We start from the raw sequence: 21,890 nt of genomic DNA, 5'->3' as shown, positions 1-21,890 counted from the left end.
AGTATCGGCCCATTGTATATATATGGCATATTTTCTCTGTATGTTATATTGTTAGCCATATAGATCTAGCTTATGTTTGTAACTAATGAAGTGAGCTGGAAGCACAGACAGCCCTTCAGCATACCAATTTAAGCCTGTTTGAATGCGGGATTATAGTAGTATTATCTTCAAGCCCCTCCCCCCACATGGCTATAATCACTCAAATTTCCAAAGATAATATACAAGGATTTCCTTTTGAGAAGCTGTGGTTTTCACCAGGCGATTTCTTTCTTTTATTATTATGATTTTAAATAACTTTTTATTTCACATGCATTGGTGTTTTGCCTGCATATATGTCTGTGTGGGGTTGTCAGATCCACTGAAACTGAGGTTTCAGACAGCTGAGAGCTGCCATGTGGGTGCTGGGAATTGAACCCAAGTCCAATGGAAGAGCAGCCAGTGATCTTAACTGCTGAGCCATCTCTACAGCCTCTCTCTCTCTCTCTCTCTCTCTCTCTCTCTCTCTCTCTCTCTCTCTCTCTCTCCTCCCTCTCTTTCTCTCTTCCTTTCTTTCAAATTTATGTATTCAAGGATCATTTGTAACCCAGCATGGCCTCAAACTCACTGCATAGCTGAGTATGATTGAACTTCTGATCTTCCTGCTCCAACCTCCAGAGAGCTGGGATTATAAATGTGTACCACCATGCCCATTTTGTGTGGCACTGAGGACTGGACCTTCCTTTGTGCTAGGCAAGTCCTCTATGGACTGAACCCTGCTCCCAGTTACTTCACCAGGTGATTTTTGTTGTTTGTTTTATAGCCTTGGCTGGACTGGAACTCCCAGGCCTTTAGCCTCGAGTTCATAGAGATCTGTCTGTCTCTAGCTTCTGAGTGCTAGGATTAAGGGTGTGAACCACTATTCACAGCCTCACTAACTAGGTGGTTTTAGTTAATGGTGACTTTTTTTTTTTTTTTTTTTTTTTGATTTTTCGAGACAGGGTTTCTCTGTGGCTTTGGAGGCTGTCCTGGAACTAGCTCTTATAGACCAGGCTAGTCTCGAACTCACAGAGATCTGCCTGCCTCTGCCTCCCAAGTGCTGGGATTAAAGGCATGTGCCACCAATATCTGGCCTAGTTAATGGTGACTTCTAATCATAGCATTTGTGAAATACCTTGACTAGACACAGGGCAGGCTTGGATCTGTGTTACTATTGCTTATATACATAAAGTGACCATATTTGTTTCTCAGACTTGGCTTCTGTAGGTTTTAGGTGAACTCTTGTTTTCCTTTCATGCTGGCACTGAACTGAGGGCCTGTGCGTGCTGAGAATCTTCTACCACTCCCTGCACTAGGTGAACTGGTCTTTAGTGATATTTTCCGTTGCCTTTTGCAAGAAAAGAAGAAAACAGATTGAGCAGCAAGTAGGTTTTGTATTAAAAGTTACTTTGAACTCCAAGTTGCTCATTAATATAACTTCACTTTAAGCTTTTAACTTAATCTTTTACCAGAACTTTAATTTTGGCCAGAACTTTAATAGATCTTTAGTAGACTGAGAGAGAACCTTCATGTTTCAACCATTATACAAATTCCTTTAATAAATTGCATGGAAATTTAATCTCAAGTTTGACATTTCATACCCTTGAAGGTTGAGTCACAAAGAATACATAACAGATAGTAAAATCGAAATCTCAGAAGCTTCACCTTTCAGTGGCTGTTGCTAGGAGACCATACTTTGATGGGAAATTTGAGAGAAGCCTGTGTTTCCTGTTAGAAGAGCATGTGGAGATCCCCTTCATTTTCAGAACTGTCTCCTTTTTAGACAAACAACATCAGTCATTCTTGCTGATGGGACAATCTTTATTCCTACCTATCTTACCCACCTCAGACTGGGTAATATGAGCACTGCCAAGAGTTAGCAATGTTATGTTTTGCCTCCTCTTGTATCCTTTGTTCATCGAGGAGGCAGATGGGTGAGCTGTTGAGTGTTTTCATCATGCAATTTAAATATTATATTGCTTAGGGCTGTCAAGTAGCTCATCGGTCAGTAAAGGCACTTGCAACCAAGCCTGAATTTGACCACTGGACTTACATGTCCTCTGATTTCCATAAGCACACTGACACATGAGCAACCACACACACACACACACACATACACACACACACACACACACACACACACACGCACATGCACACGTAATGTTTTTTTTTTTTTTTTTCAACCTGTATTGCTGGTATTTGCTTTGTCTAGATTTCTGGGAAGCTCACAAGAGGTAATAACTAGCAAGTGTTTGTAGAAAAAGAGAAGTTAGAGCATGCTGCTCTGCTGCTGGAACTCTGGAACACAACCACAGTGACCTCTAGTTCCTGAAAACAGTTTTGTGCTGTTTGCTTGGTTCATGGTGTGGTGGACAGGCGTGGGTTTCCAGCCGGGAAGTTTGAATCAGAAGCAAAGGGCCCGTGCCAATCGGAGGAGCAGAAAGATCACAAATGATGGTCTGACCAAAGCAGAGGATTGTAAAGAGAAGAACAAAAGACAGGAGGGAATGGGAAGCATAAAGCCAGGGAGTCTGCATTTGATTTGCAGGCAGTGGAAAACGCAAGCATGTTCCTAAGGAAGGAAGTGACACAGTATAGCTGAGGAAAGTAGGAGCTGGATATAGGTTCTGCAGCAAGGGTTGGTACCATCGCCCTTATGGCTTTGAATGAAACTCATCCCAAATCTGTGCCACATGAAATTCCAAACCATATTTAATCCAAGTAGCCTTCCCAGGGGAGGTGTGACTTAAGTGGAGGCCTGCATTTCTCCAACAGGGAACCGGCATCCCACCAACAAAAAACATAACAAATCAGCAGTCCCTGCCACACAACCACTGTTATTGCAGAGAACAATTCAAGTGTCTGGAATGGCTACAGGTGGGTGTGATTTGAGTAAAATTTCTTTGATATGGTGGGAACAGAATCAGTGGAGCCCCCTAATTAATGTGATCTCTATTCCCTTAGTGAACCACCTCTCATACTGTCTTAGGGACAGTCGCACAGTTCCAACCCATCTTTACACACATTGCATGCGGTAGAGAGAGCCTTGCTGTTACTGTAATCTCATCGGATGACAGTAGATATTTTTAACTTTATCAAGGGTGTTTCACTATTACATAGATAATTATCTACCACTCACCAATCAAAAGCACAGATTCATAGCCTTTTCCCCCTCACATGCTTATGGGAAACAATGTGATGCTTTTCACCATGAAACTTGCTTTGTTTCAGAGCCTGTGTTAAATCTCGTGCACACATCACGGCCTCCATATGGGTGGACAAAAGTGGTGCTGCAATACACACAGTAGCCACTAAAGCTGGGGTCACACCACAGGTCTTCTCAGGGCTTCCCATCCACAGTGGGAGCTGCTCTGAAGTGAGGACATGCAACAGGATGCTCTCTGGAGAGCCAAAAGTGTGCACTTTATAGGGCCGCCATAGCACATGGCCACAAACCAAATGACTGTAAAAACCAGAAACATCTCTCTCAATCCTGTATGCTACAAGTCCCAATTTTAAGCTATAGTCAGGGCCACGCTCCCTTGAAGGTGCTAATGATCCTTGTTGCTTGCTAGCTTCAGGTGTGTTCTTGGCTTATGGCTGTATCACTCAAGCTTAGCCAGTTTCCATATTACGTTTACCCCGCATCTCTGTCTGAATCTCCCTCTCCTTTTCTTTCTTTCTTTCTTTCTTTCTTTCTTTCTTTCTTTCTTTCTTTCTTTCTTTCTTTTTCTTTCTTTCTTTTTTCTTTCTCCCTTCTTTCCTTCCTTCCTTCCTTCCTTCCTTCCTTCCTTCCTTCCTTCCTTCCTTTCTTTTTTTGTTTTTCCAAACAGGGTCTCTCTCTCTGTATCTCTGGCTGGCCTTGAACTCACTCTGTAGACCAGGCTAGCCTCAAATTCACAGAGATCCACCTGCCTCTGCCTCTGCCTCTGCTGGGATTAAAGGCACCTGCCATCATTGCCCGGCCCCTCTCCCTTTCTTATAAAGATGCTGGCCATTGCATTCAGGGCCCACTCAAGACCATGTGACTGCATCTTGAATGACTTTTACAAAGAGACTATTTCCAAATAAAGTGTTCACAGATATAGGAAGTTAGGACTTGAACATGTCTTGGCATGGGGTGGGGAAGAGGGCCATGGTAACTTGGGACCTTCTTGTGGTGTAAGGTGGTGTAATGTGTTGTGGAGCTCAAGAAAAGCTTCTATAGCATTTTGGCCAGCAGACCAACAAAGGATGCTGGGATGAGCCTTGGAGCTAATGTGGTCAGTGTTCAGATGTGGTCACTTAAAAGCCAATGTCATTGGTCCAGGTTGTCAAGTTTTCATGTAGCATGTGCAACATCCCTCATTATTCTCTGTGATCATCTTGGTTCCTCTATTAGTGACCCACAGTCCTCTTGTCTTTTTGTTCATAGCATCTTTTCCTAGGAATGTATGGAGTACTAGCATGGGCCACCTCACATTTCCCTTGGGGGCTCTTTGAGAACGATGGCTTCTAGGAAAGTCAGGACTTTCTAGAGTCAACAGTGGTATGTTAAAGCTATGCATTACTCCAGCTTTGGTATGTTTCCCAGATGCTAACTTATTTGGGTTGTATAGTCACAATCTCAAGAAGAGAATGCCTACAGAACCAAACGAAGCACTGGGTGAGCTCTGGGTCCATCAGCCACTGTATAATAGGACAGTGGATTCAGTAGCTGAGATCTGACAAAGAAAAGAGGAAGGTAGAGAGGGCCCTGGAGGATCATCCCTCATGTCCCATGTTGCTCATGAGGCCTGTAATTCAGTTCCTGGATTGATGATATCCCCCCCCCCCCGCCTCTGTGTGTGTGTGTGTGTGTGTGTGTGTGTGTGTGTGTGTGTGTGTGTGTGTTTGCTATGTACCATGGCTGGTGCTCATGGGGGTCAGAAGAGAACATCGGATTGTGAGCTGCCATACAGGTGGTAGGAATTGAACCCGGGTCATCTGAAAGAGCCACAGCCACCTGGATCAACAGCTCAGCCATCTATCCTACTCCTCAGTCTGTGTATGATGAGCTCACACGTTCCTACTGTTGACTGGGAGCATTAGTTTTGCTAGTCTCCACAAAGTTATTTAGTTTTAGAAACCTGGTCTCACTATGTAGTCCTAGCTGGCCTGGAACTCGATATGTAGATCTACTAACCTCTGCCTCACAGGGAGTCTTCTGCCTCCCTCTACCTCCTGAGTGCTGGGATTAAAGGTGTGTTCCACAACAACTTGTTCATTTGTCTCTGCAATTTGTCAGTGTTTTCTAGGTGCTGGGCTTTGCCACAGTCAGTTGTAGTAATCCTATCTCCATTAAAAACTATGCTTGAGCCAGGTGTGATGTGAGGCACTCATGGTCTATGGGTCTAGGATGCTGAGGCAGGAGGGGACAAGACTGGGATACATAGATCTCAAAGAACAAATCAGGGCTGCTGTGATGGCACCGCTGGAAAATGTGCTTGCCATGCAAGTCTGACAACCTGAGTTTGACCCCTGGGAGCCCTCAGAAAAAGCCAGATGTGGTGGTTCACATCCGTAATACCAGCACTCCTACAGTGGGGATGGGAGACAGAGACAGGAGAATACCCTGGAATTGCTGACCAGCTAGTCTGGAGTATGTAGTAAACAGCAGAAACAACAAAAGAAGATCCTCAGCAGGGTGGAAGGAGAGAAACGATGACCAAAAGTTATCCTCTGACCTACACACACACACACACACACACACACGTAATGATAAAAACCTTTATAGTTTGAGAGAAAATGTCTTTTTAATCCCAGGATAGACAGGTTTTTTGTTTAGTTTTGTGGTTTTTTTTTTTAAAGATTCAAACACATAGATATGAAGGAAAAACCAATACATTTATTAGATAATAGATGTCTGTAGACCTCAAAACATTATAGACAGAGTTAAAAGTTACATATAAAATGAAAAAATACTTAGGGCATTCACAAAACACACAAAGCCTCAACACATGGAAGATAAAACAACCAAAAAGAAAAGGGGACACCATAGGAAAATGGACCACAGTGTGGGCAATCCTAGCAGCCAGGGAACAAAAGCTGAAATGACCTTAGCAAACCCTTCCTCGCATATGGGTTTGGCAAAAAAGCAGAATGGCTCAGAAACCCATATGTTGTTAGGATTTGGAGACTGGGGACTCCCACCTGTCTCTGGTGAACACATTAAAGGAAGGCCAAGAAGAACTCTTTCTGGCCAAGCCTGCTCATGATTTTGTCCCCCCTGCACTATGCAGTTTTAGCTCTCTCAGGAAACATTATCAGACTGGTGTCCACTGGTGCTACAGATGGAAGGAGGCAGCCTTTCTGGCCCTTGAACGTCCTGAGCTTCCAGGGCTCTGTGCGTGTTATCTACCTACATGTTGCCTTCCCTCTGTGGTGAGGGTCTATCCCCACACAACTACACCCATCTGGGCCACTTCCTGGTGGCACAGACCTCAGTGTTACCAAAAAGGCGGGGAGAAGGCAGAAGTAGCCTTGGGGTAGACCAGGCAGAAGAAGAAAAGGAAGGAGGCTTGTGACCCCACTCTCCTCAGGACTCAACAGCATTTTTGAGGTGTATCCCTGTGTCTGTCACCACTGTGAGACTGCAGTCCCCTCTCCTTTCTTGATTGATTGATTGGTTCTTGTGGGGCTGGAGATGCAGTCCGGAGTCTCTTCTCATGCAAGCTGCTGTCCTGTCCCCTCCTCTTCTAGACAGAACTCAGTTTGGAGAGAGTGACACTGTGATGGTTACTTCTTCCAGTGGGTAACTAGTCACCTAAGCAAGACCGACTTTCCCAGCCCCTCAGTCATGGCAGCTGAAACACTGTGTGCGAACGCAGCCGAGCTTTCCCTAGGTCAGATACTGTAAAGGAACCAATTGTAAAGGGACCATTTGTTGGCTCTCTCAACAAAGACAACTGAGAACTGAGTTTTCTAGTCTAAATGATGAGTTCTCTAGTTTAAATTAAGACACTGAAGTCTTTTGGCCTCCACCAATCACATTCTAGTCTGACAGTTGAACAGACACCATCGTTTTTTGTGCATGTGTGTGCATCTGCGTGAGAGTGTGCACATGTATGGAGGAGGTCAGATAACCTTAGCTGTCATTCCCAGGCACTGTCTACTCAAAACATTTAAAATGTAGTGTGTGTGTGTGTGTGTGTGTGTGTGTGTGTGTGTGTGTGTGTGTGTGACAGGACATGAGTGTGGAGGTCAGAGGACAGCTTGAAGAAGTCGCTTCTCTCTTTCCATTTTGTTGGTCCTGTGGATTGAACTCAGGTCATCAGGATTGGCAGTAAGTACCTTTACCTGCTGAGCCAACCACAAGCATCTTTTTTTGAAAAATTATTTGCTGCTTCTCACTTGGGCCACCCTCTGCAGAAATGCTATTGACCTAGGGATGGACACGAATCATGATTCTTTTTCAAATGTCTGTTACATTTATTTATTTATGTGTGTGCGTGTGTATGTATGTGCACATGTATGTGTATATGTATGTATGTGGGGACACAAGTGTGGTGGCCAGGGGACAGCTTGCAGGACTGGCTTCTCTCCTTCCACATGTGAGTCCAAGGAATCAAACTTAAGTCATCAGTCTTGGCTACAGGTGCCTTTAGCTCCTGAGCCATCTCAATAATCCTCAAATCAAGATTTTTATATCCCACACCCTGGGGGTATCTTGATAATCTTCCCAGCGCTTCCACGACCTGTTGGCTTGTGTCTAAAAGAATAGCTTTTGAGGCTGGGCATGGGAGTTCACATCTCAGCTCTGGGGAGGCCAAGGCAGAAGAACTGAGTTCAAGGCCAGCCTGGGCATAGTGTGCGTGTTCAAGGACAACCTCGAATATATACAACGACTACGTTTCAAAAAACATAAAGAGAGGGCTAGAGTAATGACTCATGGGTGAGAGTGTTCACTGTGCACACATGAGGACCTGAGTTCTAATCTATCAGTCAGGTGAAAGACAGGTCTCCCTCCTTCCTCAGTACCAACTCTTGTATTCTAAACTCAGCTCAACTCCCTGGCTATGTCCTTGATGTTATCTGGTAGAAGTTGGGCTCCTATAGAGTTTGCTTGCATTGTTCTGAAACACCCCAAATTCAGTAAACAAAATCTGGCATCTGTTTTCTGTATAACAGCAGTATGTGTGCTGTATAGACCTGGGGTCAGACTTCTCCTCATTTAGGGAGGCAGTCACCCATTCCAGGCAGGGAAGCCGTGAAGAGAGCCACACCACCTGCTTCCCCTATCCCAAGGGAAGTAACTACTTTGTTAGGACTTCTGGTTTTGTAAATCAAGGATAGAATTCTTCTCCAAGCCCAAGCTCCATGTGCAACTTGTAAACATCTCCGTCCTCTCCCTTGTGGCAACACTTTCCCTCTTGCAGACTGTGGTCTTCTTTAGCTGAGTATCAACTTCCAGTAGGAACATCTTCAAGCAGATGGGGTTCACAGCCACCAGGAGTGGGAACTTAGCAGCTGTTCACACCCTCAGATTCTCCATGCTTTTTCTCTAGGGACTCCTGGCTCTCTGGGGAGGAGACTCCAGCTGCAGCCCTCAGAAGAGTCTGTTTTGCATGGCTGCTGTACTTTGATTCGTTGACTCAGGCAGAGGCGCGAACTTCCTACCTCGGGCTGCTTTCTTCCTTTTATTTTTAACACGAAGTTTAAGTACCTTTTGCAACTGAAAGTGACCTGTGCAGGAAGTGGAGCGTAGGCATGGATCAGCTTCTAGCAGGGGTGTGGCTTGGGTTTCTGTCCTCCAGTGTGGAGTCACGGAACTCCTGAGGGACTGAGCACTCCCTCGTTGGAGAGCATTCAAGGGTGAAGGCTCAAAGCAGTTGGGCAGCGTCTGCTGTGAGGCCAGGGGACACACCCTGTTGGTCTGGTGAGTGCTTGTGCCCTGGTATGCTCTGCTATCAGTTAACGTGGCAGGCACAGTACAGCTCAGTCAAGGGCATGGGAGAAGAGCATGCCAGAGTGTGTGTGTGTGGGGGGGGGGAGCGAGGACGGTACTGAACACTCAGGGTCCTCACACCTGAAATTCTTTTAGATGTTCAAATTACGGAGATAAGGTAAGCACCTGTAACTGCCTTTAGATGCAATGTCTGCTCATTTTTAGCAGGGGTTCTTGTTTGTGTGGGGGGGTGGGGGGACATCGATCTTGCCAATTAAAGTAAAACGTCCATCTGTGTGGGCTTTGTAGCTAGTTGAATGCAGTAAGGTCTAGTGGGGAGATGGCTTTACCCCATCTCCAGGCTCATAGACGTGTCTACCAGTCTAGACACTGGTTCTTTGGTGTCGTTTCCTGGCTGACAGCAGGCAGATCAGGGGCTTCTGCCGCAGTCTCAGGGTTGCTGAGGAGACTGACTGAGTCTTCACAGTACTGGAAGCCTGAGCCTGTGCCATCCAAGATTAGAGACTTTTCCGCTAGGCCAGATGATGGAGTGCCTGAACCTGGCACATGGAAAGGGCTACGGATCATGTCTGTGAATGCAGCAGAGAATGGAGGGGGTAAGTTTGAGGAAGAAACAGAAGTCCATACCAGGACATCCATGTTCATAGCAGTTTCCTGAGAGTGACAGTAGTCAAGCGATAGAAGCAGCCAAAATACTCCATAGCTGGAGGAGTGGACAAATACAACATGTGGAATATACCTCAGGTGGACTATTATTCGGCCTCAGAAAGAAAGAAAATTCTGACACATACCACAACATGGAAGGACCTGGAGGAAATTAAACTAAGTGAAGCAAATAGTGACAGAAAGACAGATGCTGCATGACTCCATTTGTGTAAGGTGCCCTGAGATGGCCAAGTTCATATAGATAGAGGCAGTGGAAAGATGGCTGCTAACGGGGCAGGGAGAATGCATTTCGAAGAATGAAGAGTTCTAGATATGGGTGGTGGGAATAGTTCTCCAACTTGTGAACGGCTCACCATGACAGGACTGTGTGCTTAGGAGTGATCAAAACAGGGCTTTGCGCATGCCAGGTAAGCAGCCACCACTAAGCTACAGGCCTAGCCCACCACAATATTTTTTTAATTACAAATTCTCTTCAAAAAGTCGGAGGTGAGGAGGTTAAAAAAAAAATCAGTCCTGTAGGATGAAATCTTAGATTCTCTGTGACTTCTTCAAACTCTGACAAAAACAAAAGAAAACATAAAGAATCTGACCGACAGACAGCTAGCTCCCCGAGGGGCTGGAAGTCTGTGCTGGCCCACCACAGTTTTCCATGGAGTTGTTGAGAGCTGGGATCAGGCTGACATTCTCTTCACTAGTGTGGTTTGAATTCCATTCAAGTGGCCTTGGGGGTCAGGACAGGGTGCTGAGAGAGGAATTTGGGGCTCGATTTGGGGTATGCACTGCAGGTGGCCACTGGGGGGTGCTCTCTGGCCTGGGAGACAAATATCACCTCCCTTGGCAGGCTGGTCTCCCAGCTCCTGGGCAAGTCACTAAAGGCTTTTCCCCTCAGCTTCTTCACAGAAACCGCCAATGGGGCTAGCACTTCCCACCTCAAAAAGAGGTTGAGGCTTCCACAGACTGTGTAGGAGGCAGCAGCTCAGAATCAGGCAGTTTATATACACGGGGGTGGGGTGGGGTGGGGGCTGCCTTTTCTCCGGCATCTTTACCCCTCACCTTTTCTTCTCTTTATCTCCTCGATTTCCCCAGATGCTCTTTGAGGCAGAGGTTACAGGGCTTCGGCTTGGGGGATCTTCAACCTGGGTTTGCTGCTTCTAGAAGGTATCTTTTCCCACAGGACAGTTGCCTCTGATCTCAGTCCTGAGGGAGAGCCGGGTCGGGATGCTGACCATTGCAAGGTCTCATGATGAAATCTGGGAGATTTCGTCACTAATCTCTGGGCTATTTGTGACTTCCAGTCAAGATTGAGGAAGAAGACAGAGATGAAGTTGTTCAGACTCTCAGGTTTTAAAAATAGCAAGGTCACACTTAAGCAGCCGGGTGTTAACAGTGCGAAGATCATCTCATGCGGGCCGTGGTGGTGGTGGTGGGGATCCTGAGAGCAGGCCCCTGCCCCTTTCCCCCATGATTTAGAAGACATTTGTTTTAAGAGGAACTAAAGTTGCTGTTAAGGTCCCAAGGGAGAATTATTTTCTGAAATAGGTGAATTCTCTGTTAGTTTTGTGTAAGAATAGCCGTCTGGTGGCACATAAACCTCAGAAAAAGGTTCTGTGGGTGACGGTGGTGGCACGCTGAATCCAGGGAAAGAATCAGCCCAGGGAAGGCCTCATGTGGCCAGCTGCCTGCTCACCCCATCAGACACAAGTCTTCTCATTTTAGATGCTCTTGCTTTGGTACCACCCGGCAGCAGTTGTAAAATAAACTCCGGACTCTAAACAGAGCTGTTCCTTTGAGACCAAAGGGGAGCCGCTCGGTTGCAATTTTAATGTTTCCATTTCTGCAATGGCAAGATGCTGCCCCAGTGCTGAGCACATGACTCCAAATAACAGCTTATTTCTGGACCGTACTGACTGTCACTCTCTGCCATTTACTAATTATACAGCCTCGGTACATATCACCAAGAGAAACAGGAAGTTTAATCAAGAGTTTATAAAAATGATATGGAAACCATGAAAAGCCATAGCAGGAACATGGACACTTTCCTTTCTGCTGCTATCTTTCTGTTCTTTCTCGATCCCTGAAATAAGTGCAGAGGTGCCTACATGAGCATCGAGGGGTGGAGTGCTCATGGAACATTAAGATTTGGAAGCTTCCTGAAAATGTAATAGTCTGCTTAGCCTGTAGAGGAAACCCACCCGCCACAGTGTGGGGTGACCCATCAGGCTGATGAGTGTCCAAAGTTTGGCCTGAAGTTGGTCCCTAGCACTGGAGGACAAAGGTCCTGAGACAGATGGACTGCTCACTAGACACAGAAGAAGATGAGGCTGGACATGTGATGAAGAGAACTTTGACCCCTATGTAGGATGGAGGGATACGGAGTTTGGAGAAAAGAGAACTCCAGCTGAGATATATATATATATATATATATATATATATATATATATATATATATATATCAAACTCCTCAGGGATGAAGTGCTAGGGTGGCAGTTAGGCATTAGTGCTATTGGGTCCGGTGGGGCAAACTCCATGCTAAGACCCTGGTGTCCTCTCAGAAGGCCTCACAGTCCTTCCAGGACTTTTCTGGCCTCTCCTTGCGCCAGTTTTACATTTACTTATTTAAGTTCCATAGCTTGATTCTCTCAGGAGCTCAATGGACTTGGTGGCGGGTGCCTTTACCTGATGAGTCCAGACTACCCACCCCTTCATGCCTTCCAAAAGGAGATAAGTCATTCCTTACATGCACCTTGAAGGACATTTTTCTTTTTCATATATGTATATTTAGATTAGCTTATTTTATGTGTACAGGTGTTTGCCTACATGTGTGTATGTGCACTGAGTGTGTGCCGGGTACAGTGAAAGGCCAGAAGAAGGCATCTGATTGCCTGGAACTGGAGTTACAGATGGGTGTGAGCTACCATGTGCCTGCTGGGAACCTGACTCAGGTCCTTTACAAGTAACTACTGAGCCATCTTTCCAGCTCCCAAAAGCACATCTCTTTTTCTAATCAAAACAGTCATTCTGGGGCCGGAGAGACGGCTCAGTGGTTAAGAGCACTGCTTACTATTCCAGAGGTCCTGAGTTCAATTCCCAGCAACCCTTCCACTGGCCTACAGGCATTCATGCAAGCAGAACACTGTATACATAATAAATAAATAAATCTTTAAAAATAAAAAATATTTAAAAAAAAAACAGTCATTCTGGGCTAGTGAGGGCACTTGCTGTGAAGCATGGTGATCTGAGTTCCAACCCCAGGACCCACGCTGGTGGAGGGAGAGAATAGGATCTTACAAGTTGTCCTCTGACTGCCACATGAGCACTCTGGTACACAAAACAATCATACACAAGCACACACACACACACACACACACACACACACACACACACACACACACACACAGACAGACACTCATGTACATAAATGTGAAAAAGAACAAAAAAGCCAAACCCCCAAACAGCCAATTGTGCTTATTTTGGATTTACGACTTATTACCTACATCTTTAGGTGTGTTTTCCAGAGTAGATTAGATTGAGACTAGATTTCATTCTGTTTTGTTTCTGTGGAGCCAGTGTGAAGAAGGCAATCAGTAAGTTCGTTCCATGGAGGAGTGAGAGGTGGGACAATGGCAGGGTATGGAGGGCAGACTGGGTATGCAAAATGTCCAGGAAACAGAAGGAATGACTCTCAGGATGTGGAAGTGTAGAGTCAAAGGGGACAATGAGATGTCTCCTTTGGGACCTCTGGAGGATGCTGTTCTTCGAGATTTAAAACTCAAGGAAAAATGTGGAAAAAGAGGAAAACTCTAGTGTAGACCGTGCGTTAAAAAAAAAAAAAAATCAATTGAGCCAGGCAGTGGTTACACACACCTTTAATCCCAGCACTCAGGAGGCAGAGACAGGCGGATCTCTGTGAATTCAAGGCCAGCCTGGTCTACAGAGCGAGTTCCAGGACAGCCAGAGCTATTACACGGAGAAACCCTATCTCGAAAAACCTGATTAATTAATTAATAGTTGATTAACTCCTCAGTTCTACCAGGTACCACACTAAGTGATGGTGACCCTGAGGCAGACAGGTCAGAACGATTGAGTTTCTTGAAAAAAAAAAAAGATAATTCATGGGCAACCATCCCAAAGGTGATGGTGTGTTATGGTGGGTGGCATGACTGGGTTCTCTTTAGGTTTGTAGAACCCGGGAGGATCCCTCTGAGTGGTGTGTGAATTGAAATTTAAAGTTTGGCAAACCCAAAAGTGACAAGCATGTGTGTGAGAGCATCCTGGAATATTTAGATATGAGGGAGAGACACATTTCACTCTAAGGACTAGGTGAGCCACTGGTGGGGTGGCTGAGGTCATAGCCACAGGTGACACAGCTGTCTGGTTGCCCAGGAACTTGGTGTCTCTTCTAAGTCACCAGGGGCTGTGGTAGAGCATTCTTTTAAACAGAAGGAAATATGGTCAGGTTGTGTTAAGAATCCAATGCTGGGGCCAAGCCAGATGAGCTTGGGCAGAGCTGGAGTGGGAGGTGAGCATGTCCAGGCAGCAGCAGAGGCCTCACTGCTGTCTAGAAGGTTGTAATTGAAATGCGCTGTACCTGGCAGGTTCTGGCCTTGTTAGCTCTGTCCTTTTTCTTGCCCTGCATGGAAAGGTCTGCAGAAGTGTGTGAAGTCAGGGTGGGAGGCTAGCCCAGAAGCAGACATGATGTAAGGGATTCATACAGGAGAATGGGATGGAAAGTAAGGAATCCACAACACTGGGAACCGGGGGTGGGGTGAAAGGAGGAGGTGCAACTGGAAAATAGAAGACAGCTACATTTCTATCATTTGGACTATGGTTAACCCTAAAGAAAACCATTTGTCCATCCATCCATCCAATTTGATGCTGGGCATACAGTGGGCAGATCCCAGAAACTGGCTGGAAAAGATGTTCAAGACGTGTTTTCAAGGAGAAAAGCCAGCTGCTAAACAGCAATACATACAGCATGGCATGGTGTATGCAAAAATAAACCAGAAAGAATCCTTCACTAATGTGCAAGTAGGTGCTTAGAGAAAGTGCTGGAGAGATGCAGACACATGGTCAGCACAAGAGGCACCTAGAGTGGGGTGGTGAGGAGGGATGGGGTGGGAGTGAGGGGGGAGTGGGTCGTGTATTATACCTCCCTTCTACTTCTGCGTTGTGTGGCTTTTTCACAGTAGCTATGTCTTCAAGTTTATTTCTACATTTTAAGACATTTTTGAAGGCTGTCAAGGTTTTGGTTTTTGTTTGTTAGTTTGTTTGTCCTTGTTTTTTTGTGAATAGCACAGAGACCCGGTGTGTCCCGAATATTCTCATTTTCCCCTATTCTGCCAGGCATAGTCCCTTCCTTGTCACCTGCCACACAGGGAGGCCATGCTTCACGCCACCACAGGAAGAGCCAACTTTGAGTCAGAACTTTTTCTCTTCAAGGTTCAGTGTGATCTGAATGTAAACGGAGCCAGAGTGCAGAATTGAATTCCTGAGTAGCCTTGCCTTTCTGGGAGAGGTCCTCTTCTGTGACTGTTCTCCCCTGGGTGAGCCAGCAGCCTAGACTGCCTGCCAGGACTGCTACAACAGTCTTGTCAAATGGAGGCTGGCACAATTGAAAGTCACCGGGTTCTGGAGGCTGCACATTCCGGTTCCAAGAGTCAGTGATGTTGGTTCCTTCCTAGACCTGGCTCCCTAAGCAGACCCTTCACCCTCCTAAGGTCATGTATGTGTGTGTGTCTGGTCTAAAGTGCCTGGCTTCTTCATGTAGAACAGCTATTGCAGGGTGAAGGTGTGCCCCCAAGGACCTGATTTGAAAGGCCCTGTCTCTAAATACACTGACACCCTGAGGTACTGGTGCTAAGCACTTCTGAACAGAAATCTGGGTGGATGCCATCGCTCCTAACAGAGAGTCTCTAAATCGTTTCCTTGACTTGGTGCTGTACTCAGTCCCTGCCACCCTGGGCCCTGGCTAGTGTTCCTTGCACGGGCACTCGGGACCAAAGGGCTCTGAGAACATACTAGTAAAAGAGGCGTGATTGTATCTGTGGCTTGCCAGCCACACCAAGCAACTGAAAATCCCCAAGGGGACCGGGCAAGGCGTGATTTCCTGACAGATAGCGCCAGGAGGGAGGAGCACACACAGCATGCCCTCCTCACCCAGTGTCCCTGCTGCCAGGCTGCTCAGCAAACACCTGACTACTGCTTTTTCTTTTTAGCTCATGCCTGTGCAGCTCTGCCAGGAGGAAGCCCAGGGCAGGAGCCGCGCCAGGCAACGGTTGGCACGATATGGAGCGCCGGAACAAGATGGAGTTTTTCCAGAAACTGGGCTACAGCCAGGACGACGTGGTCAGGGTGCTGGGCAAACTGGGTGACAATGCGTTGGTCAACGATGTGCTGCAGGAGTTGATCCAGACTGGTAGCCGCCCAAGGGCCCAGGAGGATCCAGCCAACAGCACCGGGGTAGTGCTGACACCCCGGGGATGCTGCGGGATCCGGGACTCTGCCCAGCAGGGCCTGGGACCAGGCCTGGAAGAGGCTGGTGGAGACCCAGCCAGCTCCCTCCGGCCCATAGTGATCGATGGCAGCAATGTGGCCATGAGGTAGTGTCCTTGTTTTTCTTCATCCTATTGCTGGGCGCTGGGCAGAGACCTTGCTCTCAGGAGTCCAGGGAACCACTTTTCTCTCGGTGATTTGGTCAGAAGAACTTTAGGCACAATGGATGAGTTTTTAAAAACTATTGCACAAAATAATAGGTTTCCTGATGACACAGTCATATGTGTATATCGCATACTTTCCCATAGTCCCTTTCCATTACCCTTTTCATCTCACCTCCTCTCCTTCCACTGGTCTCCTTCCTCCTCAACAAATAGCCCCTCTTCTATTTGTATACACATACATAAATCTCAAATCCATATACATGCCATCTTTGACTTTCTGAGTCTGGCTTATATTGCTCAAGAAAGTGAATCTCAAATTCCATCGGTTTTCCTGCAAATGACACCATCATCATTTTTATAACTTATGCTCTATTGTGTATACATACCTTGCTTCTTTTTAGTATCCATTTGTCTGGTGGTGGGTATCTAGACTTACTCTATAACCAAATATTGTAAACATGGGAGTGAGAGCATCTTGGTGTCAGGATTGATTTAGATTCTTCTGGGCATAGATAGATCAAATGGTTCTAATTTTACTTCGTTGGGTTCTTTTTCTGTTCTTTCGTTCTTGTTGTTCTTACTCACTTATTTTAGATCAGGCTTTGAATCCCTGTTCTCTGTCTTAGTAGCTGTTGCTGCCTGTGTTCTCCCTCCCTAGAGGGGAGTTATGGGAATCTGAGCTTCAAAAGGTGCCTGCTGTAGTGGGCTCAGCAAGTTGGTCAGTGACCATGTTCACAGGAGGCACAGTCTTAGAGGGAAGGGAGAAAGTGATTGGCAGGAGCTCAGGGCTAGGCGTTGGCAGATATGGCTCCCCTGGAGTCCGTCCCCAGCCAGCTGCGTTATTCTGGGAAGCCAAGAGTACTCAGTTCCTCTCTGTGAAGAGCAGGCCAGTAGGTCTCTACTGTCTACCTTAGGGCTTGAGAACCAGAATTCGAGAAGTGCTTGGGTTGTGTTCAAAGCCCTCTGCTGGGGGCTGGTGGAGAGGCATGGCGGCAGTTCCCATTATGTTGAAAGAAGGGTCTGTGGCCTCTCCCGTCCCAGCCTTGAGCTGCGGATGGAGCTAGGTCAGTCTTTGTAACTTGGCTTCTCTGTGTGCTTGGGGATTCCAGCGTGATGGCGCGTGTGGTTATTGTGCCTGACTTGGCAAAGCTCCGCTGTGGCCCAGTCTCCCAGGCTGCCACGCTGAGAGCTGGGTGAGGAGGGCATTGCGCAAACTTGGCTGAGTTACAGCTGGGCAGAGGGCAGAGCCATAGGAAATTGTTCACTCGAAGCTATAAATACTCGTACTTCCCTTTCTAAAAGCTGAGTAGGAATTCCGAAAAGCAGTTATCAGCGGCTCCAAATGTGTCACCAGGCATCCGAAGCTCCCACCACCTCCCCCCCCCCCGGGTGTGTGTGTGTGTGTGTGTGTGTGTGTGTGTGTGTGTGTGTGTGTGTATTTGAGCTCACTTTGAATTTGGCATTGTAGACAGAAGTTTGGAATGGTTCAGCCCAGTGTGGCCCAGCCTCGGGGCTGTCCCCACGTGCCCAGCATGGTGTGTCCTAAGGTCATCTACTCCGTTTTTCACCTGCTAGATTTGCCCACAGAGATAGTATCAAGGGATGATGGAGCACCGGCTTCTCCCTGGGACTGTCTCACATACGCCCTCTTTTGGCAGCAGATGGGAAACTATGGCATCTTGCTCTCTGAGGTGTTGGAGGGACAGTCTTACTTAGGGTGTTTCTATTGTTGGGATGAAAACACCATGGCCAAGAGTAACTTGGGGAGGCAAGGGTTTAACGTTGGCTTCCAGGTTACAGCTCATCACCATGAGAAGCCAAGGTAGAAACTCAGGCCTGGAACCTGGATACAGGAACTGAAACAGAGGCCAAGGAAGTATGCTTTTTATTGGCCTGCTCCACATGGCTTCCTCAGCCTGCTTTTTTGCACACCCCAGGACCACCTGCCCAGGGGTGGTGTTACCCACAATGGCCTGGACCCTCCACATCAATCTCAAACTAAGAAAATGCCCCACAAACTTGCTTATAGACCAGTCTTATGGAGACATTTCTCAATTATGTTTCCCTCTTGTCAGGTAACTCTAACTTACCTCACGTTGACAGTAAACTAACCAGGACAGGGGCCTGAAGGAATTCATTGGCCAGTGAGATGGCTCAGCTGGTAAAGGCACCTGTTTCCAAATCTGATGACCCGAATTCCCTCCCTGGGACTCACACGGTGGAAAGAGAGACGGAGACTCATGTTAACTGTCTTTTCCCATATGACCCCACCCATCAATAAATGTAAATAATTTTTAAAAAGTGAGTCCAAATCACTCCAACAACTCTAGAGAGTACGGAGGGAAGAGGTGCCTGGCCTCTGTGTGATCCAGACAAAGCTCCCTGAGCAGTAAATGAGAGAGGGTTTGAAAGTAAGTTGTCACTGCACAAATCAAAGCCTGGAGTGGTATGGGTTCCCTGAATTTGGGTGAAAGCAGCATAATGGTCCCAGAGCAAACAGGCTGCTTCAGGATGCTGTTTTCTCTTTGGGGGTCAGAGAACACAGTGAAGGATGATGCTAGGATGCTCTTGGGGTGGGGGAGCTTTCTTTGGATGAGACTCTCTGTGCAGCCTGGAATTCAAACTGAAACCACATCCTCTATTTGTAGATGACTATGAAGCATCCTAAGTCAATCCGTTCACCACGATTATTGCCACCTCCAGACTTGAAGCTGTGATCAATTTTGTCTTGCCATGCTCAGCCTCTGTGGGTTACAAATGGAAACCATTACACAGACTTACAGCAAAGAACATGTCAAGGTCTAAGTGTTTTCATATACTTTCTGTCTACAAAATACCTCAGTGTGACACACACACACACACACACACACACACACACACACACACACACACACCTCCTTGCCCGTTGGATCCCCAGGGAAAAGCACAAATTATGTAATGGTCATTTAACTGTGGATATTAATTCGTTTCTTTCAGAGGCAAGTTCTAAGGGCATGGAGGGTGTGTGTGTCCATTCCTGTTCTTCTACTGTCCCCTCCAGTGGGAGTCTTGACAAGACCAGTGCTCCCAGGGCCAGGCAGATCCTTAGCCACGAGAGAGTTGCCCACAGAGAATCCCTCTTTATAGGGAATGGAGGGCAGAAATTCAAAATGGTGTCTCATTGCCTACTGAGCACAGAATTTTAATAATGACAGAAAGATGCTTTTAGGAGACCCCCCTTCTTTGAGGCTTATATGATCTCAGATTGCTTTAGGGGATGAGGCTGCTGCCTGATTCTGTGGGGCTGGCGGGGGAGACATGTGACATGTGTGTTACCTCTAACATACGAGAGTATAGCTCCTGTTGGCAGGGGAATCATCCACAGCTGACTATCCCTCCACCCCTGGAGCTTGTGGTGGCCCATGTCTTTGCTTACAGGGATCAACAGCTTGACTTTTGATAGCAATGCTTGCTCCCCTAGAAAGGGAGGTCAGCCCCCCAGAATCAGTAGAGGACACACCCAGACAACAAAGGAGATTTATTACCCTGGAAGGACAAGTGGGGTGGGGGAGGCTGCAAAGGCTACAGCAGCAGCAGCATCAGGCAAGCAAGCATGCTAGCAAGTGAGCGAGTGAGTGATCGAGCAAGAGAGCAAGCGCAGGTGTTTCTGCAGGAGTGGCTTTTTAAGGGGAAAGGGGCGGAGTCTGTGCAAGGGTGAGTTGGGAATCTAACTGGACATAGCCAAATAATGAATTTGGATGGTTGGACCTTGATGTTTTGTCTCAGGAATGAGTCAGTGGCCAAACAAGGGACTAGATAGACCTTGTGGGCTAGCTTTAGGACTGTAAGGTTTTAGCAAAGGGAAAAGGAAGGGAGTAAAAAAGGCAAAACCTGTCTGCAATGTTGGCCATGCTCAGGCCTGCTAGAACCCTCTCACCCCCACCTCCCAATCATTGGTTACATTCCAGAAGTTCCCCCAGGCCAACACCTGTAGTCATTTGATGGCTTAAAACAACATGTCTTCATGTGCTTTTGTTTCTGGAGGACAGAGGTCTGAATGGAACTGAGGTTAAAATCCAGGTGTCCACAGACCTGAGTTCCTCTTTGGAAGCCCTAAGGCAGAGTCCATTTTCTAACTTTTCCTGTATGATAGGATCTGGGGCCCATTTACTTTCAAAGCCATCAACAGCTTGAAATGATGGGCAGTGTGGCATATCTGCTAACATACCACTGACATACAATGACAAGTTACAGATAACGCACCAAGCCTCCTGCCCTATGTCCATACAGTATGTCTAGGAAGGGCCATTTGTCTTTGTATTGGAACCTCCCAGCTGCTGAGGAAGGGACCTGATGGGTTCTGAGGTCAGTACTTGACTCAAGTAAGACCCAGCTTCCAGTGCTATGTCCCCAAAAGTGCTTCTCCATATAGAAGTTTCTGTGGCTTTCTCTCTTGAACCCTTCAGGCTGTTTAGGCTAAAGCTACTGGTGATGGTTGAGCCCAGATGGACTGGACTGGGTCTTGGATTGAAAGCTTTTTATGAGCAAGGGGGATGTATTTGTTCAGGACACACTGGGCTTTGAGATTTATGAAACACATTCTGATCGTGCCTCATGGACACAAAAGAGTAACAAGCTTAAAAAGGCTTCAGTTTCCTCATTTTAATGACACCAGGGATTCTGTGGGTTCCTCTAAGTGGGACTGGCAGCTTACTCTTTGCCATTCTCTAAGAGACAGTCAGATAAATGAGAACCCTGAGTGGTAAAGTGGATGAGCACCATCTGTACCAGGCCCTGGGAAGCCAGATCTCACACGTATTCCACAGTTTCTCTGAAGGTTTCCTGTCCACATAGGAAAACAAAAGGGCAGAAGGTGGGGGATGCTGCCTGAAAGTCCAATTCCAACCATGTGTCCAAGGCTGTCTAAGACAATTGAGAGGGTAGAAAGCTCCGTGGTTGCGATACTGCTGTGGAAGTTATTTGCTATCTGTGGCTGTTGAACCCTTGGAAGGTGGCTGATGGCACAGAGGACTTGAGTGTTAAAAGCCATTTTCTTTTCACTCCTCTGAATTGGCAGCACAGGCTGACTAAGTGTGTGTCCAGCTTTTCCATTTGACCAGCTGAGGAGCCTCCAGGAGTCCTAGACCTTATTCTTTTTTTTTTTTTTGAGATCTATTTACACAATTAAGAAGTTTGACTAAATAACTTTAGAAGACTTAAAAAAAAAAAAAACACAAAACACCCAAACTCTGACATGCTCATATTCAAAGCACTTATTTCACAAGTTCTAGAAAGAGATGAGGGCATTTTCCTTGTAAGGGAACTTCTGTCCTTTGGAGCTCAGAGACACAATAACTTGCCTGAAATGACAAAGCAAGAAAACACCAGCTCTGGGTTTCGTGCTCTTTCCAAAGCTATCCCCTTCATCACCTTCCCATCCCCCCAGCTCTTACCACCTCTATCTGTTCCCATCCCTGCGATTTTCCATCCCTACTAGTTTCCACCGTGCAGTTCTTCCCTCTCCCTGCATCTGGCCTGTGAAATGATGACAGGCCAGGCAACTATGTCCCCATTGGCCTTTGTCCTGGTGTCAAAGCCCTCCTGTGTGGCATGCAGCCCTCTGGATAGGGTGCCAGCTATGGACAGGA

The 21,890-nt window shown here is 46.7% G+C and overlaps 1 protein-coding gene across 1 annotated transcript in view; it reads left to right on the top strand.

Annotated features, from left to right (window-relative positions):
• The first annotated feature begins 8,784 nt into the window (after positions 1 to 8,784).
• Zc3h12d (zinc finger CCCH-type containing 12D) overlaps positions 8,785 to 21,890 on the top strand; it is a 32,338-nt gene continuing 19,232 nt past the window's right edge. Inside the window, exons 1-2 of the mRNA XM_027402049.2 lie at positions 8,785 to 8,911; positions 15,823 to 16,206. Coding sequence (XP_027257850.1) covers positions 15,893 to 16,206 — 314 coding nt within the window. The 5' untranslated portion in view covers positions 8,785 to 8,911; positions 15,823 to 15,892. The remainder of the gene's footprint in view (positions 8,912 to 15,822; positions 16,207 to 21,890) is intronic.

This window comes from Cricetulus griseus, chromosome 2, assembly GCF_003668045.3.
Source record: "Cricetulus griseus strain 17A/GY chromosome 2, alternate assembly CriGri-PICRH-1.0, whole genome shotgun sequence".
NCBI classification, from domain to species: Eukaryota; Metazoa; Chordata; class Mammalia; order Rodentia; family Cricetidae; genus Cricetulus; species Cricetulus griseus.
Note: the sequence above shows the minus strand (reverse complement) of the source record. Positions and strands in the feature narration are given on the sequence as shown.